Source organism: Vigna angularis, chromosome 6, assembly GCF_016808095.1.
Source record: "Vigna angularis cultivar LongXiaoDou No.4 chromosome 6, ASM1680809v1, whole genome shotgun sequence".
In the NCBI taxonomy this organism is placed as follows: Eukaryota; Viridiplantae; Streptophyta; class Magnoliopsida; order Fabales; family Fabaceae; genus Vigna; species Vigna angularis.
Window position 1 is genome coordinate 24,784,838 of NC_068975.1, and position 24,072 is coordinate 24,808,909.

At 31.3% G+C, this 24,072-nt stretch overlaps 4 protein-coding genes across 6 annotated transcripts; 2 read left to right on the forward strand and 2 right to left on the reverse strand.

Moving 5' to 3' along the window:
• Positions 1-232: 232 nt before the first annotated feature.
• On the reverse strand, positions 233-4,052 carry LOC108341119 (WAT1-related protein At3g02690, chloroplastic). Its single transcript, XM_017578762.2, has 7 exons — positions 3,401-4,052; positions 3,277-3,324; positions 2,344-2,466; positions 1,971-2,120; positions 1,355-1,526; positions 1,042-1,102; positions 233-791 (listed from the first exon to the last, which is right to left on the reverse strand). Exons 1-7 carry the CDS (start codon positions 4,034-4,036, stop codon positions 689-691), a joined length of 1,293 nt encoding a protein of 430 aa, XP_017434251.1. The 5' UTR covers positions 4,037-4,052; the 3' UTR covers positions 233-688.
• A 4,305-nt stretch (positions 4,053-8,357) lies between these two features.
• Positions 8,358-9,444, forward strand: LOC108318804 (NDR1/HIN1-like protein 6). Its single transcript, XM_017556245.2, has one exon. The coding sequence runs from the start codon at positions 8,639-8,641 to the stop codon at positions 9,368-9,370; it is 732 nt and encodes a 243-aa protein (XP_017411734.1). The 5' UTR covers positions 8,358-8,638; the 3' UTR covers positions 9,371-9,444.
• A 2,969-nt stretch (positions 9,445-12,413) lies between these two features.
• On the forward strand, positions 12,414-16,459 carry LOC108341226 (protein ROOT PRIMORDIUM DEFECTIVE 1). 3 transcript variants are annotated; one of them, XR_008250173.1, is made up of 3 exons: positions 12,414-13,881; positions 15,734-15,987; positions 16,064-16,459. XR_008250173.1 is itself a non-coding variant. In XM_052879681.1 (2 exons), exon 1 carries the CDS (start codon positions 12,626-12,628, stop codon positions 13,874-13,876), a length of 1,251 nt encoding a protein of 416 aa, XP_052735641.1. In that variant the 5' UTR covers positions 12,414-12,625; the 3' UTR covers positions 13,877-13,881; positions 16,064-16,458. The 3 variants fall into 3 exon arrangements, 1 of the variants encoding a protein (XP_052735641.1); XR_008250174.1 differs by having other exon boundaries at positions 15,825-15,987; positions 16,064-16,458; XM_052879681.1 differs by lacking the exon at positions 15,734-15,987 and having other exon boundaries at positions 16,064-16,458.
• An 884-nt stretch (positions 16,460-17,343) lies between these two features.
• LOC108342634 (uncharacterized) lies at positions 17,344-18,561 on the reverse strand. Its single transcript, XM_017580430.2, has 2 exons — positions 18,237-18,561; positions 17,344-18,139 (listed from the first exon to the last, which is right to left on the reverse strand). Exons 1-2 carry the CDS (start codon positions 18,448-18,450, stop codon positions 17,892-17,894), a joined length of 462 nt encoding a protein of 153 aa, XP_017435919.1. The 5' UTR covers positions 18,451-18,561; the 3' UTR covers positions 17,344-17,891.
• Positions 18,562-24,072: the final 5,511 nt, after the last annotated feature.

Sequence of the window (24,072 nt, forward strand, 5' to 3'; positions counted from 1 at the left end):
GTTGATTTTTATTATAGTGCAGCTGTATCATATAATTAATGCCAGTTTATGTTGTTTCATAATTTCAGATATGCACGTATCAAAGAAGTTATTAATCATTAGTTAAGAATACGCGCAGAAGGTTCGTGTTATAATTAGTCCTCCACAACTCATGCATAAACTAAACAGATTAAGAACTATTCAGTTATAATTTGATTAAGCATTAGCAGCATGTAGCTCCTTAATTGCTGGTACTGAAATCAAGATATTTCTTTCATAGCAGATTCGCTGCATACCAAACTTGTCATATCAAAATATTTCTTTCATATACATCAACCTTGTCATATACTGGTCATAATAATATGTACATTCTGTTGAGTCATAACATCTTATACAAGAAAAGAACCTTTACGGAAAATAATTTATTCCGATATAAGGTTTGTGCCCTGCCGAGGTAACTTCCAAGTTTTTGGTATATGTTGCCTTAGCTTAGGAAGAGGCTTGAGCCTAATTTAACTAACATAACAAAATTGTATTTACTCTGCAAAGCATGTTTACAAAGGCTCAAAATCGTTTATCACCAAATTTCTCCTCTTCTGTCCAAACTTGTTTCTGTCTTTCCCAGTTTCAGTTCTTAACAAAACATCTAATTCTCCGAGCAATTTTTTACCATTGGATTAGGTTGAAAAAACCAGGCAAAAATGATGATTCATTCAGCAGTATTTCTGAAGTTAACCATGTATATTCCAGCCACAGTGACCAAGGCTCCAATTAGTTGTACAGGAGAGAAGGTCTCGCCAAGATAGAGAAACCTGAAATACCAAAGAAAAATGTGAGTCATACACAAAGGTCCTTGGAAAGAAAATTAAACCTTAAAAATGGAAGAAAACACTAATTGCTGCAGAAAATACCGGTAACTTCAAAATATTATGTAAGAATGTCACTGAATTTCCAAAACATTAAATGTAGAAGGTCACTTTTTCCTCGTTAATGTCATTCCTAGAAAAAATATGAAAATAATTGAAAATCCTATGACTCTTTCCCATTGTAAGGCAGCCTTACCCAAAAATTGAAGCAAACATTGGAGTTAAAAACGTGAGTGAACTGAGCTTGGTCAAGCTGCCTGCAATGCATCACAAATGCAATATGAATATGGTGTTCTATTTCTATGGGATCAATATAGATTTTGAAAAACAAAAGAATTTTCAAAGCAGTATGCATACAAGTTATAGCTAAAGATGCATCAATAACAGTGATTACAATATTGAAGAATAAATGAACCATTTCGGATTTTACATGGAAGCTGGAATTCTCAGTGACCATAAAAGGAAATTCATTGATGAATAGAAGAAAATATTGCTGGAGACATACAGACCTTTAGTTGCACTGTAAAAGAAGACGCCATAGCTGACAGCACTTCCAAAAACAGATGTATAGAGGAGTGCCAATATGTCAGTTGAACTGTACTCTTTGAGACTCCCACTCACCGCAGGGTCAGCGTTAAGAATTGAGAATAGCAGAAGTGGGAGACCACCAATAATCATATGCTGCAACAGAAAAGAGTAAAGTTTTGATCTATAAGCTTCTAACCTAACATCATGTCGTATAGCTTCCTCCATTTTGCTTGCGTGTTCCTATTTTTTTCTTAGACGACAGTTTTTTATGAAATAATCAAATAAGATATGAATTTAAGAACACAGTACACTCCATTTCACTAGTATCACATACAAACTTACTATTAAAACATATAATATTTCTAGATACATCTGCAGAAATTGCTGCAACTATAATAGTGAACCGTAAAGTAGAAGCATATCCAAATTTTATAGTTTACCAAACTTGCAATGTCTGGTTTTCAAACTGATAGTGCAAATAGCAATATGACATTTTAAAACAAACATGATAATTAGTCAGGTGTCATAGGTATTTAACAATGGTAATCAACATAAAGATATCAAACACTATATAGTCAAAAGGTATTTGAAGCGCACCCATCCAGTTGCCATGACAGAATCTGAGTACTTGGAGACCCACCGGACCATGACTGTGCCAACTGCCATACTCTGAGCTGCAAGAAGCATCCACCACTCACCACTTCCCCACAATGAGAAGTTGTTTTCATCAAATGATAGGGCGGGTAGCTGCAAAAAAATCATCAGTGCTTGCAGAAATTGTATATTTCCTGGTAATAAAAAGTAAATAGGCAATTGCATAAAAAATTTGGATGATGGTAACTGCAAAACGTATTCTTAACATCCTACTAAATCAAATATACAAGAATTCAACTGTTAATTTTGTGTTGTGCTTTAAAGGGTACGATAATTACTGATGTCTGCTTATAACTAATTGCGGAATCGAATTTACCTCGAGTAGTACAAGTCCAATGACACCAAGTACAAGCCCAGCAGCTCCTACAACTCCAATTGACTCCCCAAATAATAAAGCCGCAAGTACAGCAACTGTCAAAGGCTGTGAATCAATTATAACCTGCAATATATCCACCCACGGTAGATAATCAAAGCATGCAACAACAATAGCTGTCGCTGTCCGAATTGGAAAGTAGAATTTGAATCAATACAAAATTCACTCTAATCAAATAATATGACTTATATAGAATGCAGTTACTATGGACAAAGAAAATTACATGAATTGTTACGAATGATCTCAAAATTATTAACTTTTTATAATAATTATTTATAAGAAATATATTTAAAGTGAGTTCTAAATGATTGAGAGAACTAAACTTTATACTGACAGCTTATCTCAAAACTAATCACACACTCACTTCACTAGTTAAAAAATATTTATATTGTTAAACCCACCAGAGATTAACAATTGTAAAAACAGTTATATTGCTGACACGACAGTTAATTACGTGGTTTAACTTTTTAAAATAATTATTATAACAATTAACAAACTTATCCTGCATAACTATTATATTATAATAACAAAGTTAGCAAACCTTCACATTGTTAGATTATTATGCTTATGATATTTTTCTAGTATAGTATTTTATAAAGGAAACATTATATAAAAAGTAAATGTACTAATAAGATTTAAGAAATTCTTCCCAATAAGTATTATAAGAAAAAACTTAAATAAGTTTGTTCATAAACTAATACAAGTTTAACATAGATTAACATTCACTATTTAAAGAAGCTAAGATACAATAAATTTTAAATCTAACTCATACATAAACAAAATTTCGCTTATAGATAAATTATATTTGTCCACTGCAGACTTAGTTTCAATGCATAATAATGGTAAAATTGATGAAGAAATTAAGTGGCAACATACGCTTCCTAAACCAGCTGAAGTCCTCTGCAACCCTTCTGCGAGAAAACCCTGTCACAATCAATAAATCAAACGTCAACCTATAAGCATCGTATTGTATTCAGGCAAAAAGAAGACGAAGAAGAACCTGAAAGCAAGTGGCATCAACGAGGGCGAAAAGTGTGATGGAAAGCCAAGCATTGAAGCTAGAAGGAAGAGACTTTCCTCTGGAAGCCGCAAAACCCACGAGAAGAAACCCCGCCGGAATGAGGCGAAAAGTGGAGACGAAGAACGGTCCATATTTGGGAAGCACCTCTTTCATGGCCACCATGGCCGTACCCCAGAAGAAGAATGGTGAAACCAACACCGTCCATTCCCACAGCGCTTCTGCGAGACAGGGCATCGACGATGAAGACGAAAGTGTTTCCAATTCTGTCTTCTCCGTGTTCACGAGGCACTCCACGTCCTGTCCGGTTCCCACGCAATCCACCTCGTCCGGAGCCGGCGCCGGAGAATCCGGCAAGGCGGTTTTGTTGGAGCATGGAACCCTAAATCGGAGAGCAGGTGGAGCGGCGGTGGAACGACGACAGGAAGAAGGGGGGAATGTGAGGGTTTGGATGCGAAACTGGGAAGTGATGGAGTGGCGGCGAGCGGTGGTGGATACAGAGAGGGTGGCGGAGGGAGAGGAGCACCACCACGACGCCATGGTTGGAGTGAGTGGGTGGCCCTGTGGTGATGTGTTACGCTTAGTATCAGAAACAGTAACTGAAAATTTGTGGTACATGCAAGTGTAACGATGAAATAAAATTTAAATAATGCACCTTATTTTATTTTCAAAAAGATATTTTAAAACATAATTTTTACATTTTGAAACACTACTGTTCTCCTTACTATTCATGGGACTGACGAAGTTGGAATTAGAAATGAGAATGGTTTTTCTACCTGCACCCTCATAATTTTTCAGCGCACTACCATAACTTTTGAAATGACTATTTTACCTTGTAAAAATAACTTTCGAATAATTTGTTTCAGAAATTTTTTGAAATAAGTTTTTCAAAACATAATTTCTAGAAGAAGATTTCTAGTAAAGAATTTCTGAAAAGGGACTTTCAGAATGCATACCATGAAATGTGTTCTGAAGAGTTTTTTTAGCAACGTGTTTCATTTCTCTTTTGGGTGTTACTCCCTACACCATCACACATTGCTTCTTGTACCATCACACTTTTTTTAAATTCCAAAATTATCCTTTATATCTTAAAATCTCCTACACCCCTCCTTTTTCCTTGAACGGACGTCGACATCCGTTGTAGAAAAAATTCTTCAACGGATGTGGGACATCCGCACATCCGTTTAGTTTTTTTTTTAAAATTTTTAGATTTTTTAAGTTTTTAAATTAATATATAAATATTATTTAATTTTTTTAAAAATTATTACTTAACTATTTATAAATTAATTTTATTTTATTTAATAAAATGATTATTATAATTTAATTTATATATTATTATTTTAAATAATAATTAAAATACTTTTAAAATTTTATTAAAATGGATACATCCACATCCGTAAAATTTTTTTCTTTTTAAAGTTTTTAGTTTTTAATTTATTATATTTTAAATTAATATATAAATATTATTTAATTAATTTAAAATTATTACTTAATTATTTATAAATTAATTTTATTTTATTTAATAAAATAATTATTATTAATTTAATTTATATATTATTATTTAAATAATAATCAAAATACTTTTAAAATTTTTTATTGAAACGGATGTGGCAATCTGTTAACGGATCTCGCCACATCCGTTGAAGATTTTTGTTTTTTAAGTTTTTAGTTTTTTTAAGTTTTTAAATTAATATATAAATATTATTTAATTAATTTAAAATTATTACTTAATCTTTTATGAATTAATTTTATTTTATTTAATAAAATAATTATTATTAATTTAATTTATATATTATTATTTAAATAATAATCAAAATATTTTTAAATTTTTTTATTAAAATGGATGTGGCAATCCGTTAACGGATCTTGCCACATCCGTTAAAGATTATTATTATTTTTTTAAATAAAAACAATAAATTAAAATATAAAATATGTGAATAGATGGATGTCAACATTCGTTGAAGGTGAAACGGATGTTGACATCCGTTTTAGAGAAGAGTAAAATTGGTATGGGGTGGTGTAAGGAGCATTCGGTGGTGGTGGAGGGAGTATCTGTCTTCTCTTTTTCTTTCGAGTTTCTGTTAGAGAATTGGGCAATTGGGCTTGCGTGGGTTCGAATAGTAAGTAGCCTTCTTCCTTAAACACCCACTTCAACCGCTACACCACAAATTTAGCATTTAAATATATTCACAAACATACCTATCTACATCATACAAAACGAATCATATATAAATAAAAAAATAAAACTATAAACTAAGTTATTTATCTACTAACAATTTTAACATAAACCAAAAAAAACTAATTTATTTTATTTTATTAATTTTTATTATTATCTACTTTATTTTATTTTTTTTTCGGGTTTTTACAAGTATAGGAGTAGAAAAGCATAATAGAAACAAACAAGTGTAAACATTCTAAACCTAAGAGTTTGAATCTTATGTGCACGCTGATGGTAACGACGGAATCTTTATTATTTATGTCATTAATGGTTGCACGTTTGTGTGTGAACAGGGATGGCAACGGTCGGGTACGAATAGTGTCTACCCATAATTCGATCTGATAAAAAAAATTTACTTACTATTCGATCCGTTTATGGATATTTGCTTAAAAAATATTTGTGGATATCTGCAAATATTTAAAAAAACATACTTTTATAAAATATTATAATAAAACTTAGACAAAATTACAAAAAATATATAAAATATTAAATATTAAATTTAATATAAATATAAATTTAATTTTAATTATATTTAATCTTATAAAATATAAATTAATGTTAATTTAAATTAATAAAATATAAATTAAATTTTTATTTTTATTTTTTATAGGTAACGGATATCCACGGTACGAATAGAATAATACTTGCACTCAACCCATTTATAAGAGAGTATTAAAAAATCTGCTACCTATAACCCGCAGATAATAATAGAATAATACTTGCACTCAACTCATTTATAAGAGAGTATTAAAAAATCTGCTACCTATAACCCGCAGATAATAAATATTCGCGTGTACCAACTATTCGTCGTGAATTTTATCTGTGAATATCTGTGGGCTTGAATTTTTTTGTCATCCATATATGTGAGTAGGCTTGGTAAGAGAAAAACATATAAAAAAGAATTGAAGAAGAAGACGACGTTAAGAGGAAAAGATTGAGAAAGATGTGTGCCCTTCCTAAAGAAAGGAAATTTGTGCCCTGCAAAATTTTATAGAAACTGAATTTTAAAATTTGATTTTCGATTTTTTTTCTTTGGATTTTGAAATTCGTATTTGTGTGCGATTTTTTTTCTTTGGATTTACCAAATTTTGAATTCTGATTATATAGAGTTTTTTTTTTTGTTTATTAGATTTGGAAATTCAATTTTTGTGCATGCAAATTGGACAAAGGAAGTGCATGTGAAGGATGAGGCTGGGTTTTCATGGTAGTGCGGAATGGTCAAATAGGGTTTTAAAATCTAGTCAAAGTCAAAGCCTAATAGTTACTTGGGATTATTTAGGGATATGAAAATGTTTAAGGGTGCAGATGTAATTGGTGTGGTGCATGAAGAAGCCCCTTGACCAAAACTTAAATAATAAAAAAGCCTCGTGGAAAAAGAAATGGTCAGGAAAGAACCAAACGAAAAAGTAATAACTGACTATTTCCGAAAATTACTTAACCCATATTTTCTCAAAATAAAATAGCGACAAATCCACCAAACTTTAAACAAATAATATTTAAATATAATAATTATTCCCAACAATTAAGATAAGAGGATTAGGTAAGTGGAAACTTGAATTTAATATTCTAAATTAAATTGACACACACGTTGGTAAATTATTATTTTTTATTTTAAGAAATGTAACAATGAAAGGTTAGAGCTTTGACTTTGTCTTTGGAACGCCTTATACGCGGCTGCAAAAGCATCCTTTGAATATGAACCTTTTCTTTACATAAAATATGTTATGCGCTTTACTTGAAAGCAACAATATGTAATCCAAGTTGAGTATACAAATACGAACTCAGATAATTTTTCAAGTTTAGATCCTCTTATTAATTTTGGTGTTATTCTTGTATTTTTAAATTATAATAACTTTGATATATTAAAAAGATTAAATTAAGGGCAATACTAAAAATCTAATAGAGAATTAAAATTCTAAATTGTGGGATAAATATAATTTTAAACTCACACTACATTAATTTCTTTTACACTAATTTTTTAGACCAAGAGAACAATTACGTGATTTATTGAATTATTAAGAGTGATTTACTATATATTTTGTAATGATTATGTATTGTTAAGTAGAGTTTATCCATGTTCAAATGAGGGATTACATTATCAAGCATTGTGACGTTGAATTTGAAACTATGAAACAGTTTGAGTGCACGATTTCAATGGTTTACATGATTGGGAATTTTCTTCACTTAATATTATTCTTTTTTTTCAAATTATTCAAAATTAAACGTCCTTTTTTTTTATATGTAGAATAGTAGAATTGAGACTAAAATAAAATCGACAACATTTAAAATGTGTGCGGAAAAACTATATGATTAAAAAGAAGAAACAGAGTATGTTACCAATGAAGAAATATATTTGAGTTTTATTTTTTAAAACAACAAGCAACATTTTTAATTATTTTATCGAATCAGAAACAGTATTACATCAAACGTAAGAGAAATATAATTTATACAACATGGTTTAGTATGTTTTACTTTATCATATGACATTTTCTTATAGAAACTGGTTCATGACTTTCAATTTTTGCAGAAGATGCCAAATGGATAGTTGTTTTATGCAGCAACTTACCAACTATATATATAGAAATAAGGTACCTGTTGTATGAACTTGGATTCCGTAGCTAAAAATGCTTAAAATCACAAAAGTTGTTCGATTTGCGTCAGCATTGTAAAGACAGAAAGTTGAATAATCGCCTCATTTGATTGATAATTCTGCAGACAAAATTAAAACCAGACAGTGACATTTTAGGTTTTAACATTTCAAGTCAAACATTAATAGGAAGCTTCAGCTCTGCTCATTCGCCATTACCAACTCCTCTACGTGTTCATCTTCCCACCCTCTTTCTCCACACACCCTTTTGAATATCCATTCACCTATATATTTACAGAAGGAGTCATCAAACAAAGAGAAGAAGAAGGAATATCATCAAAAGCTCCAATCTTTTTGCAGTGATCACTTGCATAATAAACATTGCAGTTTCTTCTTGCTATTTTGATACCAAAAAATGATGGCGGAACACCAAAGAATTCATCCTGTTCATGATGTGGAGGCACCACACAGACCTCTGGTGCCTGGAAACAGTACTAAATCTGATAGGGTTTTTCCTAAACGGGCCTTTCCAGTGATGCATTCGAAGCCACCAAAGAGAAGAAGAAGCTGTTGCTGCAGGTTTTTGTGTTGGACGCTTAGCATATTGCTGATATTGATCATTGCTATTGGGATCACTGTAGGGATCATGTACCTTGTTTTTAGGCCAAAGCTGCCAAAATACTCAGTGGATGAACTGAGGATAACCCAGTTCAATGTTTCTGACAACAACACCCTCTCAGCATCCTTCAATGTGGCAATCACTGCAACAAATCCAAACAAGAAGATTGGAATATACTATGAGGGTGGAAGCCACATAAGGGCTTTGTACATGGGCACACAATTGTGTGAAGGGTCTTTGCCAAAGTTCTACCAGGGTCACAGGAACACCACAGTGCTTGATCTGTCTCTATCAGGTGAAGCACAGGATGCAAGTTCCTTAACAAGTAGAATTCAGGAGCAGCTGCAGCAGACCAACAATATTCCTCTTGATCTTAAGGTTAATCAACCTGTTAGGGTTAAGCTTGGCAAGTTGAAGCTCTTCAAAGTCAAGTTCAGGGTTAGCTGCAAGCTTGTGGTGGATAATCTTGGTGCTAGTAATGATATTAGCATTTCAAGCAATAGTTGTAAGTTCAGACTTAGGCTATGAATTCTCATCACTACTTCGTATTACTGTTAATTAGTATATAGTGTTGTTTATTTTATATGACTATTTTCTTTTCATCTTTTTGTGGTTTGTTTGGTTGATATTTTTCATAAGGGGTTGAGGATCGTATGTGGTTTTTCTCTCCATCAGAACCTTCAGAATTGAGATACAGTTCTTGTAATTTGATTCTATTCATTCAGCTCACAAATTAGCATACATTATTATCTTTTTCATATGCTTAATTAATCACAGGTTAATCCCAAACCAACCTTTTAAGATATTGGTTTACTTCTATTGGTAAGTTCTTTACAGCATTTCTAAAAACAATGTGAATAATTATAAATAATGTATGTTTAGAGTAATTAAACTGTAATTAGAACACACAAGCAAGTGAATCGCTTGCTTTATACGTATAATATATAAATATGTGGGTAGGTAGGTTTGCTGTTTATTATCTTGAAAATAAACTAACAAAAACACAATTAAAATACATAATTTAAAAGAAGTAAGTACAAAAAAAAGAGTTATATTTTTTAAAATATATAATTTGGAAGACACTTAAATTCTGTTCACCAACACCAAGAAAATCTATGTCAACTTTTCTTAATACACAAATTAACATGTTTATGTTATTCTTTAACGTGTTTCAAATTTTGAAATTTATAAGTCACTTCAAGATTACAAATTTAAAAGTCATTTTTTGCATAACAAATTTAATTTTAGATTATGTAATCTAATACAATTATACTATACAATATTTACATAAAAAAAATAGTCTTTGTAATTTCACAATTTAAAAGCTTTTTCTTGTGCAAAAAGATTATTTCTAAATCACCAATTACTTTTCAATTTGAAAGTTTATTTAGAAGTCATTCTTTCATAAAATAAAATTCAGATTATATAATTTAAAAGTAAAACTTGACTTCTAAATTACTATTTATGATTGTATAATTTAATATATATATATATATATATATATTTTATTTATTTAAATTTTAGATTATACAGGAGGTTTTTAATCTGTATAATCCATAAATATCTTTTATTAAAAAGCAAAGTAGAAATTTAAATAAGTAGAAATTTAAATATTTATAAAGATGTACTAGAAAAGCACTTGGGTGCAAAAATAAATTCCCCTACACTGATTGTCTAATAAACCAACTCACACTAACACCACCCAAATCTCATAAACCTAAACCATTAAAAATGATATATAATATAACATTATAATTTAAAATTAAATAATTAAATCAATAAAATTAGCATATAAAGAATTAATAATTGATAATATATTGTGATAATATCAATTTTAGTTTTTATGGATTTCCATTACTTTTACTTTATTTACGCATGATGTTATTAGGTTAGTAATATGTAATCGCTAAAATGTTACTCGTATTTTTATAATTAAAGTATAAAAATTATTTAAAATTAAATATTTTACATTTTCAATAATTAAAACAAAGAGTTTACAACTATATTAACTAGTCTTTTATATTTTTCATCATAGTCATTTTTACACAGTGACAATGGTGAAATTACATTGTTTTTTGTAACATTTTACAATTTTTAAAATTATTATTATTGTATTCAAATTTTAAATAAAATCTTTATTGAAATTATAGCAATTGTTTTCTATTAAACTTAATTATATTATATTAATTATTGTTCCTAAATATAATTTATTAAAAAATATACTAAAATAATTTAGATGTATAATTAAATTATCGGTTTAATTATATTTAATTATTTTAGAATTATATTTAAACCAATTCTAACAACATTTACACACATATTTTTATTAATTAATATTAAATTTTATTTATCTAGATTTGTTTAATTAATAATTATATATGTAAAAAATTTTATGTAAATTTTATCTTTATTAATAAATTTAATAATTTTTGTATACTTAATCTATTTTAATTAAAATTGAGATGAAACGTCTAATTTAATCTTAATAAAAAAAATTCAAAATAATTTATTTACATAAAATGTACTAATATAGTTAAAGTTAACTTAAAAATATTTTAAAAAATATTTAATAAAAATAGTAGCATAAGACTTATATAAAAAATAAAGTTGATTCCAAAGGTAATTTTTTTAATTAAAATTGGGATGAAAATTGTAATTTTATCTTAATAAAAGTTTGTTTCAAATTCACGTTAAAGTTAATTTAAAAATATTTTTAGAAATATTTAATAAAAATAGTAATATAAGATTTATAAAAAAAGAAGTTACTCATAATAAGAGGAATAACATTGTTTCATTTTAGTAAAAATTAAAATTATATTTAATTAAAAAAATAAATATAGAGACTAAATTTAGGTTGTCACATGATTTAGTGACACTAATAGTGCTACATAACAAGTATTTGAAGTAGCATGTGAAAAAAATGAAAAAATTAAAAAAAATTAAAAAAAACCCACAAATTAACATGTAACATTATCTTAACCTTGTTTATATTATTAAGAGATTGTATCAATTTTTCACGTATTGAAATGAAATTTAGACTAAAAAAGAACTAAAAGAGTAACTTGAGAGGAAAACTTATATAAAAAAACAATTAAAAGTAATTTTATAATAACATAAGAAAAAAGATACATGAATTTATTAATATACATTAAACGATTTTATATATTATTTTATTAGATAAATTTGTGAAATCTACGTTAAAAAAGTTTCTTCCAAGTATAAGAATACATATTAAATTATTATGTTCATATATATTAGAGAAATCTAACGACAAATATTAAGTGAGTTTGTTAATTTTCTTATTAAACTAGTATAAAAATACAGAAGTTACTCCATATATTGATTTGTATTTTTAATAAGTCTACTTTATATATCTATACATATTTTTAATATGTTTAGTTTATATTTTTACACATGTTTTATTTTTTATATTTTTACAAAGTTTATTATTTTATATTTTTTCAAACATATTAATTTTTTAAACTTATATTTTATTTTAAATTTGATTATAAAACTGGTTATTATATATGAAATATTATACGTCTACCTACGCATACACTATATACAACATAAAAGAGTAGTATTCGACTTGTTTTGTTTAACTGAGAGGCAGAGTGTAACCAAGATTCTCCGACATCAAGCAACTTTTGCATCCAACTCTGTCACGGATTCTATATACTGGATGGAAAATCGGGCCTCTGATTAAAAGCGGGAACATAATTTTCTATGTTCTGGAATCTGCGGTCTTTTTGATTAATAGTTGAGTCTCAGGTGTTCGACGAAATGTCAAACCGAGTTTGCATAAAAAGAGGGTTGTTGACACTAATGGGTGTGAAGTTTATGGGCAGACTGGAACACCCAACTCGTTTTTCCATGTGTGTTCGATCCAAAACAACGTCTGCTCAGTATGTAGCATCGAGATTTCGAGACCCCACGTTTGAGAAACTCATGGACAACTACAAGAACCTTGTTAAGGTCATTTCCATTCAAGACCTCATCCTTGCAAACCCAAAGAACCCATCAGTCTCCATTGATTTCCTCTCCAAGCTCTCCCAGAAGCTCCACTTAAACCGCGGGGCCACTGCCTTCCTCTGCAAGTTTCCTCACATCTTCCACATTTACTATGATCATTCCAAGTTGAAGCCCTTTTGCAGGTTAACTGACGCTGCTCTTGGTGTTACACGGCAGGAAGCGGTGGCCATCAATGCTTCTTTGCCTGTTGTTGTTGAAAGACTTGTCCGGATACTCTCCATGTCAGCATCCAGAATGGTGCCTCTTAGAGCTGTTTTTAAGGTTTGGAAGGAGCTTGGGCTGCCTGATGATTTCGAGGACTCTGTTATATCTGCTAATTCTGGTGTTTTTCAGCTGTGTGATGGGCATGAACAGAATACTCATTTGTTGAAGCTGGTTGATGGTGTTTCCAGCAATGGCATTAGGGCGGCTGTTGAGGATTGGAGGGTTGTTGAGTGCTGCAAGGAAGACTGCAGTGTTGATAGGATGGAAATGCAGTTTAGTTTCAAACACGGGTATCCTCCGGGGATGAGGTTGAGCAAGAATTTCAAGGCCAAGGTGAAGGAGTGGCAGAGGTTGCCTTATGTGGGGCCTTATGAAGTGCCAGGTGAGAAGAAGAAGTCTAAGGCTGGAATGATGGCTATGGAGAAGCGAGCAGTATCGATTGTTCACGAGTTCCTGAGTTTGACAGTAGAGAAGATGGTGGAAGTTGAGAAGATCAGCCAGTTTAGGAAATGGTTTGGGATTGATTTAAATATAAGGGATCTCTTCTTGGACCACCCAGGGATCTTCTATTTGTCAACTAAGGGTAAAAAACATACTGTTTTCCTGAGGGAAGCTTATGAACGAGGGTGTTTGATAGAACCAAATCCTGTCTATGATGCAAGAAGACGGCTACTTGATCTTGTTGTTCTAGAACGTCGGGGTCTGCCAGCTGTTAATTCGAAGTTGGAGGATTCAAGCAGCTGCGGTGAGGCTAGACAAGAGGAAAACCAGCAAAGACATTATTTGTCACCATCTTGATTAAGGTGCCTCGTTTATTTGTTTTTTCATGTCTAGGGTTCCGTAGTTTTCTTGTGTGTTGCTTTTGGATTACACCCACATTTACAAGGATAGCAAACTTGATATTTAACTTGGTCGAAGCTGAATGGTATATAGGAAAACGTCATAATTAATTAGAAGCTCTATTCTCTTCTGTACTAGATGGCTGGATGGGTTAGACTTTTGTATAAGTTAACTCCATGTTACTTTGTATCAGCTTGTTCTGAAAATGTTCTGTGCAATTGTAGCCGACGTTTAGTCTTTATTACATTTAAAGATGCTAAACAATGGTTCCCTGCTTAGCACAGAAGCTTTGCTACTGAAACCATAGATAATGCAAACTCTTTGTTTTTTATGCATTCCTGACAGATCACTTTTCTTGAATGGTTCAACCAATGAAATCTTAGTAAATAAGCTCCATAGAATCACAAGTCTTGCCTATATTTCGCATAGAAAAATGTTTTTTCTATGCGGGACATCCAGCCTGTTAGGGGCTGGCGAGTATACGAGAGAAGGAGATATAGGAGAGAAAGAGAAGGGGACCGAACGGTAAAGTACAAGGGCTGAACGGTGGAAAGGGGGGAGCACGGTTGCCGACGAGCGGACCAGATGATAGAAGGTGGAGAGAGACCTAACCGAGTGGTAGAAGGAAGAGAACAAGAGGGCCGAACGGTTGGGAGCAGCGGGGGAGCATCCTAACTGACACAACAGTTAGGATGGGCGGGAAATTTATTAGAGTTTAAGGTTGTATTTCAGGATATTATTACATATAAGTTAAATATAGTAAATAAGGATAAAGATATTCTTACCAGATAATCATAATAAATAAGCGTAATTACTATTATTCTTTACCTTTTCGGGAGGAAGTTGATTAGTATTAATAAAGGGGGAGCTTAGGGTTTAAGGCATGTTTTGATTATTGAGTTCTGTGAGAGAGGTTATGCTCTCAAGTAACTGACGGAGATCCTGCTCCCAGTTATTGGTTATTATCTTTGATTCAGTATTTCCATTCAATAACACAGATATATTCAGTTATTTTCCATTGTTCTTTATTTCTGAGAGTGTGTGAGTGAGCGTACTGGTTACGGCCCTTACTCGGGTACGTAACACAGCCCCTCTCTAATGCAAAACTAAGTTTTTTTAACTGCTTTTGTTTATTTTATCTGTATAAATTTATAGCCTGGTCTTCAAGCTACCTAAACAATGAGAAGAAAAAATATTTTTAGGGGGAATAGAATCCCTTTTATGGCACTCAAATTGTAGTGATTTCTTATTAGAGTGACATTAAACAAAGGCATATTCCATTTAATAGGTTTTGGCTTTGTGGAATAATTTTTGCCATTGGACTTTGTCGAAAACCAAAACTTCAATAAAATGGCTTTTAGATGAAAGAGTATCGGATTGCTTTTAATGTGTTATCTGGTCTTCTATCCCTGTTTGACTATATTCCATTTCATTCGCTTATTTACTATGATAAGGGGTGTATTTGGGAAAACCTTTTCAGAAACTCTTAGGAGAGAAAAATAAGTTGAAAAGAAATGCAATAAGTTTCTCAATAAACTAAAATTGTTTATATACATAAGCTTATTTGCAAAAGTCTTCTCGTAAGCTTCTCTAAAAGTTAATTCATGCATAGTATCTTTATTTTAGTTTATGAAAAAACTATTCCACCTTTCCTTATTTTCTTCTCCTGGAAGAGTTTATTGAAAAATTTACCCAAACAAACCTTAGGTTATTTTCGATATATATTTTTTTCATGTAATAAGCATCTGTCTTGCGAGATTTTGCTTTGCTGTTTTGCTCTGATTCACTGAAACTGATGATTTGGCATGTGTCTAGCTGTCCATGCAAGATTAGCATTTTGTAAACAGGGAACTAGCTTACGAGATTACAAAACATTAATTTCTGTTCCCACTTTGAGGATGAACAGGGCCAATGGTGAATTCATTAAATTATTTGGTTTCAATGGTGCCTACATAGTTTAGGCCCCGAGGATAGTGGTAGCTGGTTGGAATGATTGACTTTTGATATTGGCTCATTTCTATTTGTGCTCATCTCTGTGGCTGAAGGTTCATATTCTCATTGAGATCAAGGTGCGTTATAAACTTGTGATAAAATATTTAGACGTCTGTTCAGTTTTTATTATATATCTATTATGCTTCTTTACAGCGCCTTGGAAACTTTTGGAGAAACAAGCATCTAAGGAAGAACACGCAATACCGCTACCATTCTGGCCCAATACAGTTCGTTCATTTATGTTCTGCTGATATAATTCTTCAAAGTTGAGTTTGTGTAGTTTTTGCATGTTTGGTGTTAGTAACTTCTTTTAAATCAAAGTAGCTTTTGGAATCGGAGATTATAGAATAATCGATCTTCCTTCAAGTGAGTTTAAGTCAGAAGTCAGAACTTGTTTTCTAAGTCCCATTTTTTAATGAAAGAACAGTCCAATTTAAGTCGATGGAAGCTGAATAAATATTGCTGAAAAAGGCTCACCGGGATGCCTGGCGCATCTTGAAATTACATGCTGCAGTAACCAATTTAAATTAGCACAGTTTAAAGACATCCTAAATAGGAAAATATCCTCAAAGTGTCTATTGTTGAAGCAATTACGGTACTAACGTTATCAATGTATATAATTTCTGCTTACTTGATTATATATATGGCCTTCGTAATATTCTTCTTAGTAAGCTGAAGGGGCACTACATACTCATCATCTGGCACTGTACCCAAATCATTTTCATACTGATCTTCGTTTTTCTTTATAAAAAAAACAATTAATGGAAACTAATTTGCTTTTATGATTTCCAAGCCGAAGCTCAAATAGGGATCAAATTTACATTCACGTGTTTCTGAAGCAGTATATGTGCTTCCAGACATGATTGACCTGGAGGATCCATTTTACATATATGGAGAAGATTTTCTTTATGACATAGGTAGAAAAGTAAAAAGAAAAAAATTTATTCATAACATAAAATAAATATATTTTCTTAAAAATTATGAAAGCCTTTAAAAGTTAACTTATGCAAAAAATTAGAGAAGTACATTCTATTTTCTATTTTCTAATTTTTTTTATAGGCAAGAGACGTATTCAAACAATCTCATTAATGATTCTATATAATAAACTTTCCTCTATTTATTGTAAAAATAATTGTTCCCTGCCTCAACTCCTCGTGGGAATACATTAACATGTAAAAAATAATCAATGCTCTACTGCATCAAGTGCTATAAATGTAATCAGTGATGATGGGTTAAGCATGTCATCACTGAGATTTCTTCTTTACGAAGTTCTGCATTTGATATCCCCCTATTTGGAGCAATTATATCTTATGATTGCTTGCTATATCATTACATACTTCTCACGAATCACAACTACTGGTATCCTTTTCACCATAACTCAACTCTTGATTTCCTACAGGTTTCTTCTTTATTTCATCGCGAGCCAACAGCAATTAAAAAACTGTTAATGTAAAGATAATGCAACATGGTTTGACCTATAAATAACGCTACCGAAATCCAACTATGAAGGTGCAGGAAAGATTGTTACACGGTTTCAAATCATATAGTCCTTGAAATATTTAATAAAGTGACAGTGGCAGTATTTGTATTTGAATATTTAATAGTCACAATCTGGCCCTTCTCGTTCTTAAGTTCAAGATTGTCTAGCCAAAAAGAGGAAAAAATAGAGACTTTCTTTTTGATAAAGTATACTGCAACATGGATATTGACTGACTGTACCTCTGTCCACGGTTGCTCCTTTACACCACAGAAAATTTACAACTTTGATATTTTGGCAAAAAGCATAATAGAGCCACAAAAGAATCTTTGGAGCCATTCTCTGTGCCAGACAAAACCCACAACGGCTATGCGCTATCATCCAATTACAGGGTCAACATAATCAAAACAAAACAGCACCATGTGGACAGCATCAAAAAATCCCTAGTCACGTTCTTCTAACACCAGGTTCACATGAGTCAAACGAAACATTCACTTCCAAACTTCAGAAGGGAGAAAGTAGGGATGTCTTCAAGTGTTTGATTTTCTTTAGACAAACTTGTGCTCTCTCAAGAACCAAATCCACCCTGTCTTTCCTCTTCTTCTTGCTTGAGAAATGCTTTATCAAATCACTCTTGGGAGTTTCAAGCTCAGAACTTCCGCTCATCTCCCCCTCGATCACTACTCTGTCTGCCGAAGCAGGTTCAAAACTACAGTCACTGCTCTTCCTTTGCCCCTCCAGGCTTGTGGATTCTGTATCACATGAAAAACAATGTATCTCAAAAACCATGTATATATATAGTGGCGTGACAAAACATATAAACGAAGAAAAGAAAAAGCAAAGGAAAACCTTCAGTATCAAGGAAAACAAGGTGATTGTTGCAGAGGTTGTTTTCTAGAAGAAGTTCAGAATCCATGTTCTTGGTCTGGAGTTGAAAGATGAAGGACTTGAGTTCATTTTTTAGATACTCATGCTGGTTGGGATATTGAGCTTCAAGCAGCTCCAACTCTTCCTTTGCCAGTTCTTCCATCATGCTTCCTTTGCCCTCATTCCAAACCATCATTTCAGGGTTTTCCTTGATAGCTTCATCCCATTCCTAAGCTCCCTTTCGTGTTCTCTTTCTCACATTCAGACTCTGCCACTCCCTTCTGACTCTGTACCACTGATATAATGACTGAGGTGATGGAATTACTTATTAATCTTTATATTTTATTTGGATAAACTCCAATCTATTATTAATAGTATTAAGTTCATGCAAAAAATAATAATTTTATAAATATATTAATTTGCAGAACTCAATACTTTAAAAAATAGTTTGTTTGTATATATCTTATTTCCATAATTTTTGTTACAAAATTTAAACTCAATATCTCACAATATATACAGAATAAGATTTTTTTGCAGAACTCCTGTAGTTATAAATAATGTATTATTAATCTAAGTAAGACTTTATATTTAATTTCTATACTTTAAAAAATAATTTGTAATCTGTATTTGTTCGGTATATTGGTAATCTACTTAAGATGTACAATTATAAAATTAAATAAATAATTAAACTTTATTTTATATTAAATATCATATTTAAAAAAATGTATATATATATATATGTATATTAATTTAAGCATCATTTTCAAATTAAAAATAATATTAATTATTCTTTTACCATTTATGTTTTTTTTTATCTTTCACCTAATGATTATTAACTAGTTTAAATATATTTATTATAATAAATGCCATACTTAAAAAGGTGGGAGCATGCAGTGATAATTTGAGAACAGAAGGCAGAAAAAGAGGGAAAATATAATTGATGGCATTGGTTTTTTGAAAGTTGAAAAGTTATGTCTGCTTCGGTTAGGTTTCCAAAGTCACTAACTTTATTTGTTCATGATTTGTTTGGTGGTGGAATTGAATAGTTTATCAGTGCCACCGTAACAAAAAGGACCAAACTTTAACTACAACAATTCTATCTCATATGAATATAAAAAAATAAATTAAATAACTATGTCCCTTCACCAACCCTTTCATTTGCAGGGAATGTTCCAAATTATTGTCTAATTGGTCTCTATGATTCCCTTTTTGTCTTACTTTATTTTGGATATCATCAAATACAACATTTTAATGTGTTATTAAAACAATGCTTTCACCCTTCTCAAAATTAAGCATTCCCTTCTTTTTAATTGTGATATTTAAAAAAAAAAAACTTTTATCAATAGTTTCTAACGTTCAATTTAATACTTTTAACTGAATTTTTTACATTTATTCATTTTTTTGACACTTGATAAGTTATTTTTTTCTCAGATCCATGTCTTTCAATAAAGTAATAACATATTTATTATTTTTCTGCGCTAACTTTGTTTGAAAGTGATCTTTTAACATTTTTCTCTAGTCATTCAAAAACACAAAGGCTATTAGAAAAGCATTTTGTAGGATACTTTTTAACATCATTTTTAATTATTTTATGACATGCTTCATTAGTCAAAATCGAAAGTGACAGTCTCATCAAAACAATTTTATTCATGACACAATAAATCTATATTTTAATACAAATTTGAAAATCTTGTTTTGGAATCATATCTCCATATTTTTTAGGTAATTATAAATGGTCACTGAGTTAATTTTAAACATAAATTTTACATTTATTTTATTTTAATTTTGTTGCATTTTTTTTAAATGACTTAAGTTTAATTTATTTTGCAGTTTTTATATCAACATAGAATTAAAGTGAAAAAATAAAATAATAGATAAAATTAAAATAATTTTGAATAAACTGACACTAGTATAATTGAACAATAAAATTGAAGCCTAAGACACAAAAAAAAAAGTTTTAATGAGAAGGAAATCTTAAATACTAAAATTGAAATTAAGTCATGAAGACTCATTTTCAAAAAATCATCTCAAAGACTATAACGCCAAAATATGAGGCTTGTGTCATATAAACAAACTCACTTTGAATGTAAAACCTGGAGTCACAAGTGTATTGTTGAGTCATGTCTAAACAATCAATTTATAAAAATAAAGTTGCACTCCTGTTTTGACAGACTTTATTGAAAACGTTCTTCTGAGATATTTTTAGAGAATTTCTTCGACAATACTTAGTAAATATTATTAAAGGTCATAAAAAATGATGATTCTTCAATATTTTATATTGCTATCATCTGTATAAAAAGCTAAATATAAATATTATTTTATTTATAAAAAATGTTTTTATTATATGTTTGTGAATTATACTTATTATTAAATAAACTAATCACTTATTTTATTTAACTTACTTTATATTGAGTAAGAATTAGTTTCAAATTATAATCAACTAATTTTTTTTAGATGTTATGAATTGAGTAAGTATTAATTTATTAATACTAGAAAGTTTTGATTGGTTAACAATTAATAGTTTTTACACGAACAGTATGGGAAAATATATGTCTCCTTAAAAGAGTGAAATTCACCTTCAAAATTAAAATACAATAATGACCATCAATTAACAAATATAATAATTATTTTTAGATTTTATTAATTATGTATTTGATTATGATGTAATTTTAAAAAGTTGATTTTATTGTTTTTTGTAAGACCCTGGAAAATAATGTACGCTGGAGTACGCATGGCAGCTGGAGAACGAGACACCTCAACAACGTACGTGGCAGCCACAGGAAGAAGCATTTCAACAGCGGACGTCAGGTGTCGCGCTGCATGGAGCCTGGAGTGCCGAGCGCTGTGTAGTCTGCGTGTCACTCGGAGAGCGCGACAGTTCACTAACAAACGCCAGGTGTCACGACGAGAGGAGTCTGGAAAGCGTTAGTGGAATGCACGTGGCTGACGAGGAGTGGAAGTTCGTTCGGCGCTGGAAACAAAACATGCGTTCTCAGAAAAACTCTTCTCTCTCTACACGCACACTCCTCTCATAATTCTGGAGAATTCTTTTCTCTCCTCCTTCTCTCTACGATTCCCCACTTTCTAAGATCACCACCGTTTCATCTCCTCCGATCACGATTCCGACACCATAGAAGGACTCCTGGTGACAAGGGCTTCAAGAAGAACCGTTCGGTTTGTAAAGCTGGACTGGTAAGTTCTCCCCTTTGCCCTCTGTCGTTAGTTTTCCAAAGCATGCAAATCAGTTCTGAGTTCGTGCGTTGATTCAATTCTTCAAAATTAGTAGATCTGATAGTATCGGGTATCACCTTGTGTAGTTTGGTTTAACAAGCGAAGGAACTGTGGTAGGGAGGTTGTGTTTCTGCATTGAGAACGTCCGGTCACATTTTTAGAGGTAAGGGAAGCTTATTAATTTAATTTATACTTGTATGTTGTATGAAAGCATGAGATGAACTGGATGCATGAGCTGTATGCTGACTGAATTGTTATGAATGATCGCTGTTGTGATGAATATGATTTTTGTTGGTTTAACTGCATGTTGATTTTGATACGTATGGAGTGAAAGATGTATGATTGTTGTATAGTTTGATTCGTTAATATGATGAATTCTATAAAGTATGTGAATTAATGAAGGATATGAAATTTTAAAGTATGAACTGTATGAGAAATATCGAATTAAGATGGATGAAAAATCTGAATGTAAATTACTCCCTATGATAAATTACGCTCGTCATCGAACGGTCTTATACCGTTCGGTTTCCTAGTAAAATGACTTAAAATGGAATTCTTTAATTCGGAAAGAATTCTGATTGAGAACGAGCGTCCTCCCCTGAAATGCTATGTCTGAGCGTTCGGTTCAGCTTAGCTGTGTATGAATACCTTTAAATTTTAAAATTTGTAACGCTCGGTCTTATACCAAGCGTTCGTCCCAAATAGCGCTCGGTCTTACACCAAGCGTTCGTCCTAAATAACGTTCGGTCCTATACCAAGTGTTCGTTCTATGTAGCGCTCGGTCTTGTACTGAGCGTTCGTCATAATCAGTGCTCGGTCATCTACCTAGCGTTCGTCATAAGTGGTGCTCGTTCGTATTATTGGATACCCACATTGATAAATAGCGTTCGTTCAAAGGACTATAATATTCATCTTTTCTCACGTTCGTTCAATTATTGGCATCGGTCTTCTGTATGCGAATTACTACAAAGATAGTTCTAAATATTCTTGACTCTTCTTTTTACATTGGATCTGGTCTAAGGTCTTCATAACGAAATTTTCTTTAAGTACCACGGTACGTCCAAACGAGTCAGTTCATTTAACTGGCCGAATCCGATAGTAACGTTCGTTGTATACTTCCCTGTTTATTCTGTACCTTCATCTAGACGTTCGTCCTAATTCTTCAAGAGGACTGAACGTTCGTCATTTTATGCTCTTAAATCTAAAGATGTAAATGATGATGAATTATGATAACTTAAAGTGTGAACACTATATGGAGTGATATTATGATATTGGATTTTGGACGAGCGTTCCAGGGAGGAACGTCTCATATATGTTGAATATTGGATTGGTAAAGTATGACTGTGGGCATGCTAATGCTGGCTTGGTCCATCTTGATATTCCGTGATACTCATCTTCACGTAGAGGAGAGTAGTTCATGTGTGGGAATGGTAGGAGGTCCTTAGTCCATAAGTTAACATGGGCGACGTAAGAACGGACTAACCTCGGGTGGCAGCTGATGTGATTATTACAGTTACTACATCACCCGGGTGCAAGGACGCCTGTAGCTACACAGATTCATACAGTCCGGACGGTCTGTCTAGTATATATATATATATATATATATATATATATATATATATAGTTCTATGTTGTTATATGTTAAGTTACATGTTGTGTGTGAATTGAAATGCTAAATGTATATGTTGAGGTATGAATTAAATTATATAAGCTTACCCTTTCGTTTTCCTTGTGTTGTATAATTGTCTATGTACGTTCGTCCTGTCCTTGCAATGATCATCCGTGTGGATGTGAGCAGATGGAGGTACGTCACTTGAAGAAATGCTGGAAGAAGAAAATTTGGATGACGCTAAGCTTAGTTGAAGTGGAAGTTACAGCAGAGCCGTAGAGCGTCCGTTCTTATTATTAGGAATTTTAGATGCTAGCTTTAAATTCTGACGTTCGATTATTAATTTTGTAAAACCGTTCGTCCCAGCTTCTATTATTCTGGTCTTACTGTATTGAATTCTATAGCTAAAGCGTTTTGGCTTTTGAACTTTAATCTTAGTGTAAAGACTGCATTGTTAATTAATTCTGATTTATGATGATTACTGTATTTTGGAATGTTACATTTTTTAAGGGTATTTAGCTCTTTATACGTGTCTAATCCTATAACAAAAAATAGTTGTAAACATTTTCTATCCCCTTCTTACCTAAAAAGTACTTATAATTTGACAACTTTATTAATTTCATTCAATTTAATGAAAAAAATATCTATTGGTTGACCGTATTATGCAAAAGTTAAGCTTTTAAAAACTCTTCCACTATTATTGGTTGAAATATAATTTTAGTATTTTTATTTTGTTCATTTTATAGTTTTAGATTTTTTTTTAAAAAATGAGACATTTGGTTCAAAGACCTCTAAGTTTGGACTGGTTATCCATCTGCCTCAATTTATATTTTAATTATTTTTTATATCTTAAATAAATACATTAAGTCCAAAATAATTTAAATGCAACCTCCTAACTTATATTCTATTACTTTAAATTAATTTAATATATTTTTTAAAATTATTTATTTTACTAAATAATATAAATAATAAATATTC